Raw genomic sequence first — 13,696 nt, 5'->3', positions numbered from 1 at the left:
TCCCACGGTGGACGGACGCCACAGGCTCCTCCCTTTCACCACGACGGCCGGGACCGGCGCCGGCCACTGATCAGGGCAGGACCCGGACCGGATCGGATCGGATCAGAGTGCGGTACACATCGCGGACGATGGTGTTCGGTTAGGGACGACGCACGGGATCAGATGAGATGAACCTGCCCTCGATCCGGTATCCTTTCTTGGCAGGTCGGTGACTCGGCTCATCAATAACTGGCGTGCCTGCTGCCTGGGTCCGAACGGCACCGGCCGTGACGCTGTCAGGCTTTTCCTCACAACCCGTTCCCGTGTCGCGCTGAATTATTCCCGCTGTCGCCGTGACGATCAGAGTCAGAGATCAGCGTCGGAGCCCCGGGAATTAGCGGCTGTGTCGTCGGAAAAAGGCGGTTATGTGTGGTGGCCGTGGCTCCCCGGGTCGGGTCCCCACAGTCCACACAATACGTGCCTCATTAGTCCACTCCACACTCCACCATACCGTCCATGTTCTCCAGGACAGGCATTGCATAGTTTGACGCTCTTGTTAGCGGATACGATGTCCAGGCCAATTAAGGTGGGCAAACCCATGGGCAAGTGATAAGATCGGAGATGGTAAAGCGAAGCGCTAGTAGTAAAACATTGTCCAAGCCCACAGCGCATCTCTCGTAGTTTCAGCTGCGATGCGTTGAGCTCGCCTCGCCTAGGCTTAGCACATTGGGAAATGGGAAGCAATGCTGCCTGCCTGCCTTGCTGAGGTGGCGGCGGTAGTGGAACCAATAATCGGCGGGTCGATGGTCCAATCCAACCGTGCTCGCGGTCGCGGCTCTCGTGATCTCGCTCGCTCGAATCGGCGCCTCTCTCTCTCTCTCTCTCTCTCTCTCTCTCTCTCTCTCTCTCTCTCTCTCTCGCATGTTCCGCTGATCCGGCCGGATCGGCACATAGAAATCGCAGAAGAGCAGCGGCGCCTGCAGGCTGACAAGACATTGTGCCAAGCAAGGCATATAGTACCGGAAGCAGTTGTTAATCTCGGGTCGCGCAATGGTGGCTCGCCAATTGGGCCAACGGGCGCGCTTTCGATAGCATAAACAAAGTCCATCCTAGTCAAAGCTTTCTCATCGTTTCAGACACCTTTCCAATTAAACATCTCCGTACCGGCACGCATAAACAAGTTCGCATTTGCTTCCCGCAGCAGCAGCTGTGTGCTGTTGTCAATTATTGTATTGCGCACCTGCCAGAAATGCATGCCTGGTGCGCACACATGCACGGGCGCGACAGACATTCTGATCCCGAAGCTGCCTTCCTCTGAGATTCCAATGGTACAGAGGCTGACCGGGGCGGTCACATTGACCGTGTTGCCGAAGGAATACGAGATCTGACCATTTTGAGGAGAAAGTTGCAACGTGCGCGAAGCATCGCCGCTTCGGGATCCCGGAAAAGGGAGGATTATCTAATTGCTTGCAGAGGAAATCGGGGTGTGTATGCCGGCGCCGGGGGCGGGTGGTCTCTCGTGCTTGTTTATTCCGTTCGAGACTGTAAAGCGATCGAGATGCTCGAAAAGGAATCCAGCACGCACTGTGTGTCCGGCGTAGTACAACTGCACCACTCTGCGTGCTCGTGAGGACAGGGAGGGGAATGTTGGTTCGCTAGTCAAACCCGCGCGCGGCCGGCCGGCCAGGCCAGCCGGCCGGCACTTTTCTCGGTCGAAGGGACACGGATATTTTTTTTAAAAAAAAACTAGTACGTGCACGCCCCCTGGATGTTTCGCTGAAGGCGGCGCACTAGGACATGCACTAGCGGTGCAGTGCAGCGTGCACTCACGCACGCTGTCGTGCCATGCATGATCCACGGGGCACGGGGGAGATCGGTCGATTTTGCATGGCGCGTTATTGCTTTTGCGACCAGTCCACTACGACGAAAGCCATCACTGCACGGACGACTAGTCCTGGCCTGGTGTTCTACTGTGTAGCTGATAGATTGGTTGCATGCATCACACGAGTGATGACTGATGAGAGGCAGCCAGCGCTAGTACTAGTAGCGATTCGCCAATGCCACACACACCAAGGCGCCAACTACTCACGACGGCTGGCTTCCAAAACAATACCTACTGAAATGAAATTAAAGCGCCAGGTCTATGTCGTGCATGGCCCAAATAGCCAACGTGGGAATATCTCAAAAGTCACACTGCATGCACCACCATATCTCCGGCCAGCCAGCAGCAACTTGGCACACTGAGTCTATCGAATGGGAATGGACGGACAGCAAGTAAAGCTTCGAATGATGCAGAGGCGGTGCATGAACCATGCACGCACGGCGCCCCTACGCCTGCGCGTCCAAATCATCTAGAGCCCGCAGGAGATATGAGGCTTGACAAAGCCTGCCAAAAAACCGAAAAAGAAGGAGAATGGATTTGACGTGCTAATTTGTTGACGAGACGTCAAATCCTGCAAATGGCCATCTCTCTCTCTCTCTCTCTCTCTCTCTCTCTCTCTCTCTCTCTCTCTCTCTCTCTGTGTGTGTGTGTGTGTGTGTGTGTGTGTGTGTGTGACTATGCGAGTCTTGGTGGAGAGCGAGGACACGCAAAGCCTTTAGTTTTGCGTGCTCGCGAGAAAGAAGTGGCACGGTTCTATTTATCCAGGTTAATTAGTTTTTGACGGCGAGCTGAGTTGATCGAGCTTTAGTCTCCATTGCTGATCTAGCTAGCTAGGTCCTATATATCTATATATATGTAGTCACATGTGACATCACCCGAAAAAAGATTACTATAAAAATAGTTCTGATGTTGGAAACCTTTAATTTGTTCTAGTTGACCTAGGCCTTGTTTAGTTGCCCAACTTTAGGGTGCTAAAATTATTGTAGCAATACTATACCGTTTCGTTTGTATTTGTGAATTATTATCCAAATATCAAAAGATTCGTCTCGCAAAGTACAGTCTGTGCAATTAGTTTTTAATTTCATCTACATTCAGTACTCCATGCATGTACCGCAAGTTTGATGTGATGGAGAATCTTCTTTTTGCATAGTGCCAAAGTTGGGATTTTGAAGTGAACCACCCTAGTTTGCAATATCTCTGTTGTGCCTTCTGTGGTAGTCCCGCGTAGTCGGTGTGTATCGTAGTGGACTTCACTGACGCGAGTGTCTCTGTTTCTTTCTCGCACAACCTTTCTTCGCGACCAACACGCAACTATGTGATGTCGCAAATGCAATGGGCCGGAAATTACATAGATTTGCCTTTAGCAAAAATAAATGCTGGTGGGAGACAAAGACAACCAAAGATAATTTTGTATCCTTTTCAGTGGAAAAAAGTTAAGTTTGCCCCACGTGGTGCTTGGGGCACAAGGGCGCTTGGATTACATACTATTGGACTACAGCAGTTAGCCTGCAGGTGAACATGTCCATACGGTTACTACTACCAATTGATACTAAGATCACCCTTTTTTCGAAAGGCCCGGAATGATTCCCGGCGTTAATTAATAAGAAGAAGAGCAAGTTTTAGGAACCCATGCTAATGGACAGGCTGGGGCATCGGAATAGCCTCGTAACAGAAGGGAAACTCATTACAGAGATTACTCATGAATGAATGGGTCTATCAACTAGGGCAGCCAAGTGCTTGGCACCCGCCAGACCACAAACGAGCAGCGTCCTTGATGTCATCAACGATCTTGGCTATCGGCGGCTTCTCCTGATTGTTGAAGATTCTGCCGTTACTAAGACCACTCTCAAATACCAACAGTTTCATTGCTTTCCAAAAGTGCCACACATCATATCATATTAAATAGAATGAAATCATGGATGAAATAGCCTCTATAGTACAACATTTCATTTCACTATTTTTAACGTTAGCCATAATATTAATTCTTGAATGATGTGGGAAGTTTTAATTGGATAAGGGATAGAATGAAATGAAACTCTTAGATTTTAGTGATATGTGAAAGTGTTTTACCACGTTGGTAACCATGGAAACCGAGTTTCATCGAAATAAGTTTTGTTCGATCTCTTTTCAAAACTCCGATGTCATGCTACCGTACTGGCACGCGATGTACGAAGAATGGAAATAATCTGCGTGCACGTACCCCGGCGGGCAACAGTGCGGATTCTAGAACAAGTACTTCAACTGGCCACGAGCGCACAGCATGACTACTGTTGGCCTGGTGATGGTTGTGATCATGCCGCCGGCGCTGGAGCCTGCTGGGCACTGTCGTGATCCCTCGCACAGGACACGTTACGCGCGCCGCAAAGAGGGAGCGCGGCGCCCTGCCGGGGCGCTTTCCTGACAGGACGTCTGTCTCCTCGGGGAACGGCGCCGCTGTTTCTCCGCGCTGTGCTCGGCACGCGGTGCGTACGCGCACATCGCCGCCCCGGGTGGGAGCCGCTGCCGCTGCCACGATCGCGCGCGTGCGCGCTGGTCTCGCTACCTGCTGCACATCAGATGTGCAGCCGTCTATCTGATCGTGCCCAGGAGATTGTGACATTAGTGTGTGGTGCGGCTGCAGATGCTGATAAGAACTAACGTGGAAGGGATCATATAATTGGGATCTCCGCGCATGCACTGGATGGAGATGACATTCGATGGAGCTAGCCATGGACGAGACGCCTCTTACTCGCATCGAGCAGAGATCATCATTGTTTTGCCTAGCCATCTCGTCACATCTCGCTATGGCCCTCATCATGTGCGGAACGATCAGTTTGCGTTAGGTGGCTGGACGAGACCCTGGAGTATATAAGGTTAGCCGAAGCAGAAACTCTTTGACGGACTGTGCTCCGTAACTGTTCCGGAGATTATCCATCTATATCGCCTCAATAATCCACCACAAGCTAAAGGTTCACGCGGGTAGCGATGTGTACTCATCTTCACCACAAGCACCGCCGCTCTTCCTTTGTTTATTGCGCCGGGTGATAGACATGCATGATATGATCATGCAACGACCAATAATCAAGCACAGGAAGGCAGCATTTCTTTCCCACGACAAAACTGCGCGTCCAAATGATCGGGCTCGTTCTTTGGCGTCCACTTGGAGCAGTGGGCGCTTGCTGTCTGAAATCTGAACTGCCGAATCCAACATCAGGAAGGAATTATCCGTCCGCGAAACTGCCGTGTCGAGCACTGAACTGGGACAGCTGTGGAAACAGAGGAATAAGCGCATCCTCTGCACAAAACGACATGACATTAGGGGGGAACTGTTTCATGAGAATTTGGGCACTGCAACCTAGTACCTGATTCGTACGATTGGCTTGCTGTACGATGCTAAGCCGTGGAAAAAAACTGAGTCTTGATGCGTATAGTCGAAACGTAAACTCTGGTGCAATTCTGCTCTTGATGCGTGCCACGTGGATGGCCAGAGGATCTGACGCTTGCCCTGGTCTTCATGCCGTCGGAGGCCCATCAACGCGCTGGCCCATCCACGGAGGCATGGGAGGCATAGGCTAGGCAAATGTTAGATCCTCTGACCATTCATGTGACACACATCATCAGAGGGAGTTTACAGCCCGGCTGCACCAAATTTTTTTCCGAGCTAGAGGTGACGCACCGGAAGACTCAGTTTTCAGTGGTTGACATACGCGGAACTGTGTTCCTGTTCCTGTTCAGATATGGGATATCTTGCCCGGGCACTCCTGTAGCCATAGACTAATCTGATCGTACGTAAAGGCGATTTTTATTCCGATCGCTAGGCTTGTCATTTCGTGTTCGTGATTGATTGCGTGGCCGCGTTTAACGTTTTGCGAGTGGTGGCCGCGTACTTGTGTGGTGGTGGTGCCCGAAGAGGCAGTCGATTCCTCGGCAAATCCCTCTGGAAAAGCAGGAGATCGCGCGTGATCTACCACCTGATCGACCCGTCGCTTTTGAGACCGGCGGGTGTGGTAACTCCCCGGATCAGGATCCATGTTCCATGCCGCTTGGAGAGAAGACGCGGCAACAGCGCTTCTGATTGCCGTCAGATACGCGTAAAGTGACAGCCGAGACCGGATTCAGTCGAATCCTAGGTAGTAAATGATCACCGGTAGCAGAAGTAGCGTCTGTCTAACAGCATCCTTGTACTACACGCTCCGTTTTCAGTTTGCAGGACACTGTCATGTCCGAAGCACTTTATTTGCTCGCAGCTCAGTGGCCAGATCCGATTCAGCCTAGATTTGCCCAAAGGAATGGTTCAGCCGTACGGGTAAACGCAACTGTCATCGGTCTAGACAAGTATTATTGTTGCGCAACCATGTCTCGTCAGAAGTTGGCGTCAACTTGCTGGGAGTAGCAGCCAGTACGAGCGGCTTCTTTCCCCGGCCGGCCCCCGATCGGATGGCCTGGCCGAATCATGCCACGCGCATATCCGATCCACCACGTTTATGGCGACCGGCCGGCGGTATCAAAGATAAGCTCTCGATGGAACCAACGTCACTCGCCCATCGCGTCATATCATCGCCTCATCGGCTGCCGCTGCGCCCGCCCCTACTAGCAGCATCAATCATGTGCCGTGCCATTACTATCTGCTCGGCGTGCCCCAACCACGCGTTATCAGGATTCAGGTCACTGTGAGGCTTCACCGACGGTAAGTAGGCGGGTGTTTGGATACCAGGTGTTAAACTTTAGCAGTGTTACATCGGATATTCGGATGCTAATTAGGATAACTAAATATGAGCTAATTATAAAACTAACTGCAGAATCACTTTGCTAATTCGTGAGACGAATCTATTAAGGCTGATTATATTAATTAGTCTTAATAGATTCGTCTCGCGAATTAGACTCCATGTGTGCAATTAATTTTATAATTAACCTATGTTTAATACTACTAATTAGTATCAAACATTCCATGCGAAGCTAGCCAATGCTGCAAAGACACGTGTTGCTATCTGGTTGGAGGCACAGGCTACGTGAATTTACTTGTGGTAGCATGTCAAATTCCTCTCTAGAACCTTCGTAAAATGTTAGGTTGCCGGTGTAGACGCCACAAAATTTGCCAAACTTGTTGGGCCAACAAAATTGGCGTTACGCTTATTTGAGCAACCAACTTTGAGGATATACTATTATACTACACTCCACTTGGTCAAGTCATTGCCCCAGGGCCGCACAGGATGGATCGTGGCAAGAAATGAAAGGAAAAGAAAAAAAAAATCTGATCACAACTACAGCCACAAACCAAGAAACGCTAGCTCAATCCCGGCCGCACAGGTTCATCTGTTTTTTAAAAAAGAAGTCTCCGACCTCTCCAACCACACGCATCCATATTTCTACACAATTTTTAGCTACATATAATAGAAAAAAGAGTACACATGAGAGGAAGAAATTAAAAGTAATGTCTATTATTGCTTCTCCGTCCATTCTTGGTAAAAATATCCAAGGCGATGACTTCCAACGCCTTACTTGCTAAACAGATGGTCTTCCTTATTTCCTCTCACCGCTATAACAAAGACCGAAATCTCAGCCAATATGTCCCCCTGAAAACAGCCTGCGTGAATGGTTTTTTCTCAAAAACCACATCGTTTTGTGTATACCGAATTGCCCACATGAGAGCTGCAACCGCAACAAAAATCAAACTTCTATCATTCTTTCTTATGCCTATTAACCAATTTCCAAGCATATGCACTATTGATTTTGGCGGGGTTAACCCAATAGCTATATTAACAACTCTCCAAATTGTCATGGCATGTTGACAATAAAAAAGAGAGGCTTAATTGTTTCATTACAATCACAAAAGCAACACTTTTGACTTCCAGACCAGTTTCTCTTATCTAAGTTATCCTTTGTTAAAACAACACCTCGTTGGAGGTACCAAAGTAAAATTTTAATTTTTAGAGGGATCTGTACCTTTCATATAAATTTATTAGTGGGAGAAGTATCCTTTATATAAATTTATTGGTGGGGGAAGTATCCTTGTTTATGAGATATTGATACATAAATCTTACAGTAAAATCACCTTGGCTATGTAATTCCCATGTAAAATTGTCCCTTCCTTCAGAAAACTGGTATCCCCAATTAAAATTCTTCTAAAAAAGATATTCCAGGGTGTTTGGTTCATAATATTTGCAACTGTAGTGTAAGGATAATAGATTATATTATATAAGTTAGGAAATTACTTTTTAGTGATTTATAGCCAATCCGAGTGTCCTTCGTACGTACAATATTAGGTTGCCGCACAGGTTCATCTGAACACATGGGATGCCTCATCAACAACCGGCATCGTGGCCAAAGTGGCGATAGTGGCGGCAGGAGATGAAGACGATCCCCCGGCCGTTCTCCTCTCCCCTGAAGCGCATCACGCGCTAGTGGTACCGTCACCTCAATAGCCCTGGAATTAAAAGCACGTGCGGCACTGTTAGCCGTTTTCCTTCTTTTTTTGCGCCCTGGATCTGAATTCATGATCAGGTTGACGAAGGGGGGCGCCAGCGCCACAGCCTTCACTACGAGACGCAGGAAAGGCTGCAGCGGACGAGCGGATCACGAAATTATTGTCTGGAGGCTGGAGCCCCGGTGGTTGCTCAGGGGCGTGGATATATGGTTGGGGGTGGGGGCGGAGGACGCTAGGAAAACCGCAGCGAAAACGCGCGACGGGTCCCGTGGTCTGTGGAGGCGTGGGGAATGATGGTCCCGATCCCGAGGAGATCGAAGGCGGCACCCAAAAATGTTTCGCCCATGCGTCGCTGACTCGCTGAGAGCAACCCTGCGAGATTTCGAGCACGCAACGCACAACGGAATCGCACGAATGGCGGTGGGCGGGGAGAGGCCGACGCCGAAGCCGAACGATCGATCGTTCATTCTCAGCAGGCGAGCGAGTGCTGTTTCGCTCACTCGATCTTGTTGGGCTGCCATTCCACCTGCTGCCAGGCCGAACGAGCAAACGGGCCTACATTATTCAGAAGTTTTATGTGGGCTAGTAGACAGCTGGGGCCTAATGAAGCCCAATTAAGGGGCGTTGGGCTACCTACCATTGGGATAGGACATTTGGGCTAAAAAAAACATTGCAGCAGCCTCGAAGATTTCATTGATGATGCTGCTGGTGCTCCCTGCATGCCGTTTTGCAGTTCACCTAGAATGTCTGCAGGGTGGAGTGGTTCTTGACAAAGAACAATGCAGTGATTCTAGAAAGTAAAACAGAAATTGACAGCGCGATAATTCGAGTTGCAGTCAGAGTCAGCGACAATTAGCACTCTCTCGCTCTGAATCGTCTTTTCACCTACGCATAATTTTTAACCGCTGCCCCACTTTTGTGGCATTACCAAATTCTGCCGCTGGTTAATTTTCCTTGAGCAAAACATAATGCCAATCGAAGGGATCACCATATTGTAAAAGAATAACTAATAAATGATATTATTACAAAAACATAATCCTCTCTTATACAGGCAAAAGAGAGATCAGCAGCACTGGGAACGCCTACACCAAACAGAACGAACACAAATATTCCCCTCCCCTCTCCTCTCCCACCAATCCAGATCACAGGATTCTCCTTCCCCCTCCATTAATCGCTCCCCGCAGATCCCGAGAAAAGGCCAGCCGCGCCCCCTCAGTGCGCGAGGAAGGCGACGAGCGAGACCAGGGCGGCGACGGCCCACGCCCCGGGCGCGGCGCCGGCGATCCCCGCGGCGGCGCCCACGGCCGGCGCGGGCGCCGGTGCGAGGTTGCCCAGGAGGGCGGCGTCCTCCTCCAGCTTCCTGCTGGCTGCCGCGGACGCGACCAGCGCGAGGAGCACCGCGGCGAGGAGGGCGGCGACGGTCTTGGTCGAGGCGGCCATTGAGACAGACAACGGGCGAGAAGGAATCGCGAGCTCGGGCGGCGCTGGGCAAGCAGCAAGAGACCGGAGACCGAGGATGCCGGGGGGCTCGCTGCTGCTGCGCTCTAGGGGGTTTGTGAGTGTTGTGTGGGGAAGAGGTGGCGCGGCGGATTTATAGCGGGGACGAGAGGAATGTAGCCGTTGGGGGTGGGGACTGGGGGAGGGGCCGCAGCTTGAGCTTCGGAAACGTTCGAATTCGGCGGGGCGGGCGGTGGGGACCATGCCCAGGCCCAGACGGCTGGTCGTCGAGTCGAGTAGTAGCCGTTAAAAAGTTAGCCGGAGGAGAAGGCAGGTGGCCGGTCAGCAGCTAGCCGTTGCGCTGGAACGGTCACGCGAGCCGGCGGAGGGAATCCAAAGCAGTACGGCACGGCGCTGGCCAGGGCCCAGGTGAAACCGTGAAAGGCGATGCTTTGCCCGTTTGCCGGGCTCTCGAGTCTGGCCATCGCGAGGAAGGCCGTCCGTGGCGGCGCGTGCTTCTCTTCTGTTTTCTGTTCTGTTCGGTTTGTGCGTGCCGTCGAGGACACAGGACAGGTGGTTTGAGTTTGAGCGTGCCGTCGAGGACCGGGAGGGTCCCCGCTTTGGTTTTCAAACGTGTTCCCCCCTCCTGCGCCCTGCCCAATCATGGCGGTTGGTGGAGTAATGGGAGCGGCGGTCGTGTTTGTATGTTTGACAAGCAAAGTGGTTTGGTACGATGAACTATTGTAGCGGTGATGTGCTTTGTTTTACCTCTGCGAAAATTTGATGCGCAGTAGTTCAATGCAGACCGTGTGATCGTATTTCCCGTGATCGCATATTTGATTAGCGTTTTAGGGCTATGAACAGCACGAAGAGTGAGTATGTGCGTTTGATACCATTGGCGTAGCCCAGAAGCAACTAGCAGAACAGAAGAGGCCCATGATTAGTTGGACATGTTTTGCCCAAGAGCAGCCTTTGACGATAATTGCGAAAGGCCCAGTCCTAGACAAATCGACCCCGCTCACTATTCCTAGGCCGAAGAGCCGAAACTAACGGTACTTTCGGCCCATCTTGTCTTGGTCTTCTCTGCTGCTGCTATTTTAACGCAGCGAAGGCGCTACTACTGTACTACACTAAGTTTGTGCTTTAAAATACAGCAAAATTCAACACTCCACGTAACACTTTTGAACGTAATGTTAATTTTGCCCAAATATATAGCCTTAAGCTTATTCGAGCAAAACTTCAACATGTTGCGTCCTTTGACCATCAGACCGCCTCAGGGATCCAGCCTCTGTTCAAATGCAGGGACCGGATCGGCTTGATGCATTGCGACCTACAGTCGTTGCTCCATACGGAGTTTCTGTACATTCGAAGCAAGAAGCAGTTAGATTATTTGAGCTCATGAGTTACTAAACGTTAAATATGGTCGTGCTCAAGCGTTTTACTTGCTGGAAGTTGCTGCTGATGGTCTGACCGTCCTCTCTATTTTCTTGCATGATGTCCATCAGCTTGGACCTGCTGATTCTCAGAATCTGGGAAAGTTTTGTAGCCCGGAAAGTGAACGGCTGTGGCTTGTTGGACATGACCCCTATCTCCCCTAGTAGCTCCCCCTCGGCTGCTTTTCCATAGATCTGGAATATGAACAGTAGTATCGTTAACAGTAAGTACTTCAGAGTACAGATGGCATTCTTTGCAGTTTCGTATGTGTGTTATCTTCGTTTTAAATTTTAAGTGAGGAACTAAGGATGCCACATTACCTGCTCTGTTCCATCAAGGAATGCCAGAATGTCCTGCGAATGAAATGCACACACATTCGGTCAATCATGTAGTCAAAAGTTCAAGGAAATTTACACATTGACCATAAGCAATGTTACACGTACCACTGCTCCGGATACAAGAAGATACAGGTCTGACGGTTTGTCGTTCTGCAGCATGATATCCTCCTTCGGGGCGAAGTACTCAGCCTGCATCTCCGTCACCTGCACGTTACAGTTCCACCAACTTTGTAAGCGTCCGTCCAGGCCTCCACTGCTGCATCTCCAGAGGCCAGAGCGCTAATGGCAGGTTTCCCTCACCAGTTGCTGGATGAAACCTGAGGAAACTCCCTTGAACAGGTAGGACCCTTGCACGACCGGATAGAAGAGATACAGAGAGGTGCTGGATCGCATCGCCTTGGGGAGGATATCCAGCATCTCCTGCTGCTTGATCCCCTCCGTCCTGAACCTCAGGCATATGTGGTTTAGCATCTGCTCCTCGATCTGCTGTGGCAGCTGGTTCCTCGCCGTGAACTCTGAAGCCGCCTGGACCATGTCCCTCTGCATTTCATGCAGCAGATACAGGTCAGTCATATCCTGCGTATCATCAGGGGCATTTAGAGATTGATGAAGGCATGGGCATACAAAGTCCCTGGTGCGGCTGGTGCTGTGGACGACGAGGTTGGTCATGTTGCCGATGAGGTAGGCGGTGAGCCAGAGGTTGAAGAGCATGTAGGCGACGCCGAACAGCATCTCCCGGGTGTTCTCGGCGTGGAGGTCGCCGTACCCGGTGGTGGTCATCGTCGTGATGGACCAGTACAGGGACGTCACGTACCGGACCCACAGCCCGGCCTCCCGGAAGTCCGGCATGACGGCGCCGATCCACGTCCGCCGCGGGTCCGGGTACCGGTCCGCGATCAGGTAGTTGATGCACCCGGCGCAGTGGATCGCGAACAGGGTCACCTGCATGGCCAGTTTGGTGCAGAGACTGCAGGTCAATGATCCTGCACGGCGATGATGAACACGGTTCTGCTGCAGAGGAAGAATGATCTGACGTACCGAGATGAGCTTTGTGCAGCGTATCACAGCGTAGTTGAACCGGATGTCCTTCTCAAGCCTACAGCATGGCACTGTTATTAGTTGGTTGCGCTGACCAGTGTCATGATGTGTTCATCAGTGTGCACTGTGCAGTGTTCTACTATTGCTTACCTTGCAAATAAGGAGCTGACCCTGCGCAGCCGCCAAAGCCTGAGAACGTTGAGGAACTTGAGTCCAAGGCTGTGCTCGTGCCTGTTGAACAGGAGGCTGATGGAGTGGAACGGGAATGTCGAGCAGACATCGAAGACAAACCAAGACGACAGGTACCTGCAGACAGCCCAAGAACAGCAAGTTCAGACTTCAGAACACTTGTGCGTTGCCATTATTCAGAAACTGCAGAAAAGTTTAAGTGCGAGCACTGCACCTGGCTGCTATTTTCTTGGGGTCGTCGACGAGGAGGTGGGACTTGCTGTCGACGTACGGGACGAAGAAAGTGAGCACGATGTCGACAGCGAAGAACCCGTTGACGACATCGTCCACGACGAAAGGGGCCCTGGGCAGGTACCTCAGGAACGCGAACTCCAGCGGGCATATCCACGCCGAGTACACCACGAGCAGGATCAGAAATATCTCCCAGACCCTGCAACCACAGGAAGAAAATATAAACCAGTTCCTGATCGTGAATGGATCATCAGTCCATATACGAAAATGCAAGAACTCGTACTTGTAACGCGGATCGTAGGGTGACACAAGGTATTTCCTGAGCTTGGGAGGCTGCTGTGTCGTCGCACCAAGCGACGGCAGGAGATCGCCGGCGAGGTTGCGGCCACTGAATCTGTTGCTACTGTCGCCATCGAAGCACGGGAGACGCCGTGCCCACGAACTCGTGCAGGAAGAAGAACGTGCCATTTTTTTGGCTGCAGCCTGCAGGGCCAGTAACGATGGTGAATTCTGCTGAGGGGCGCCGCAGCAACATGGCGTATTTATAGTGGAGGCTTGGAACGGGGGGTGGGGGGCACACCGTGCGTCTCTTAACAGCATGTGGGTCTGAGCCTCTGACTAAAATGGCCTGTGGAACATCAGTATGAAAACGATACAGTATCCTGCTTTGGGTCTTGTCCCGTAGCAGAGACATGGTGATGGTGAATTGGAATTGTCGGGTGCTTCATGATTCGCGGAGGGAGTTGTCGATCGCCGATTGCATCC

At 51.1% G+C, this 13,696-nt stretch overlaps 2 protein-coding genes across 2 annotated transcripts; both read right to left on the bottom strand.

Annotated features, from left to right (window-relative positions):
• Window positions 1-9,245: 9,245 nt before the first annotated feature.
• LOC101759353 lies at window positions 9,246-9,827 on the bottom strand. Its single transcript, XM_004969948.2, has one exon. It carries the CDS (start codon window positions 9,702-9,704, stop codon window positions 9,477-9,479), a length of 228 nt encoding a protein of 75 aa, XP_004970005.1. The 5' UTR covers window positions 9,705-9,827; the 3' UTR covers window positions 9,246-9,476.
• A 774-nt stretch (window positions 9,828-10,601) lies between these two features.
• On the bottom strand, window positions 10,602-13,428 carry LOC101758676 (potassium channel KAT3). The gene is made up of 10 exons (XM_004969946.2): window positions 13,215-13,428; window positions 12,915-13,130; window positions 12,662-12,817; window positions 12,512-12,569; window positions 12,098-12,415; window positions 11,774-12,013; window positions 11,579-11,677; window positions 11,456-11,488; window positions 11,144-11,329; window positions 10,602-11,058 (listed from the first exon to the last, which is right to left on the bottom strand). Exons 1-10 carry the CDS (start codon window positions 13,397-13,399, stop codon window positions 11,032-11,034), a joined length of 1,518 nt encoding a protein of 505 aa, XP_004970003.1. The 5' UTR covers window positions 13,400-13,428; the 3' UTR covers window positions 10,602-11,031.
• Window positions 13,429-13,696: the final 268 nt, after the last annotated feature.

Source organism: Setaria italica, chromosome V (assembly GCF_000263155.2).
Source record: "Setaria italica strain Yugu1 chromosome V, Setaria_italica_v2.0, whole genome shotgun sequence".
Classification (NCBI taxonomy): domain Eukaryota; kingdom Viridiplantae; phylum Streptophyta; class Magnoliopsida; order Poales; family Poaceae; genus Setaria; species Setaria italica.
The sequence above is the reverse complement of the archived record's forward strand: the minus strand, read 5'-3'. Positions and strand labels throughout refer to the sequence as shown.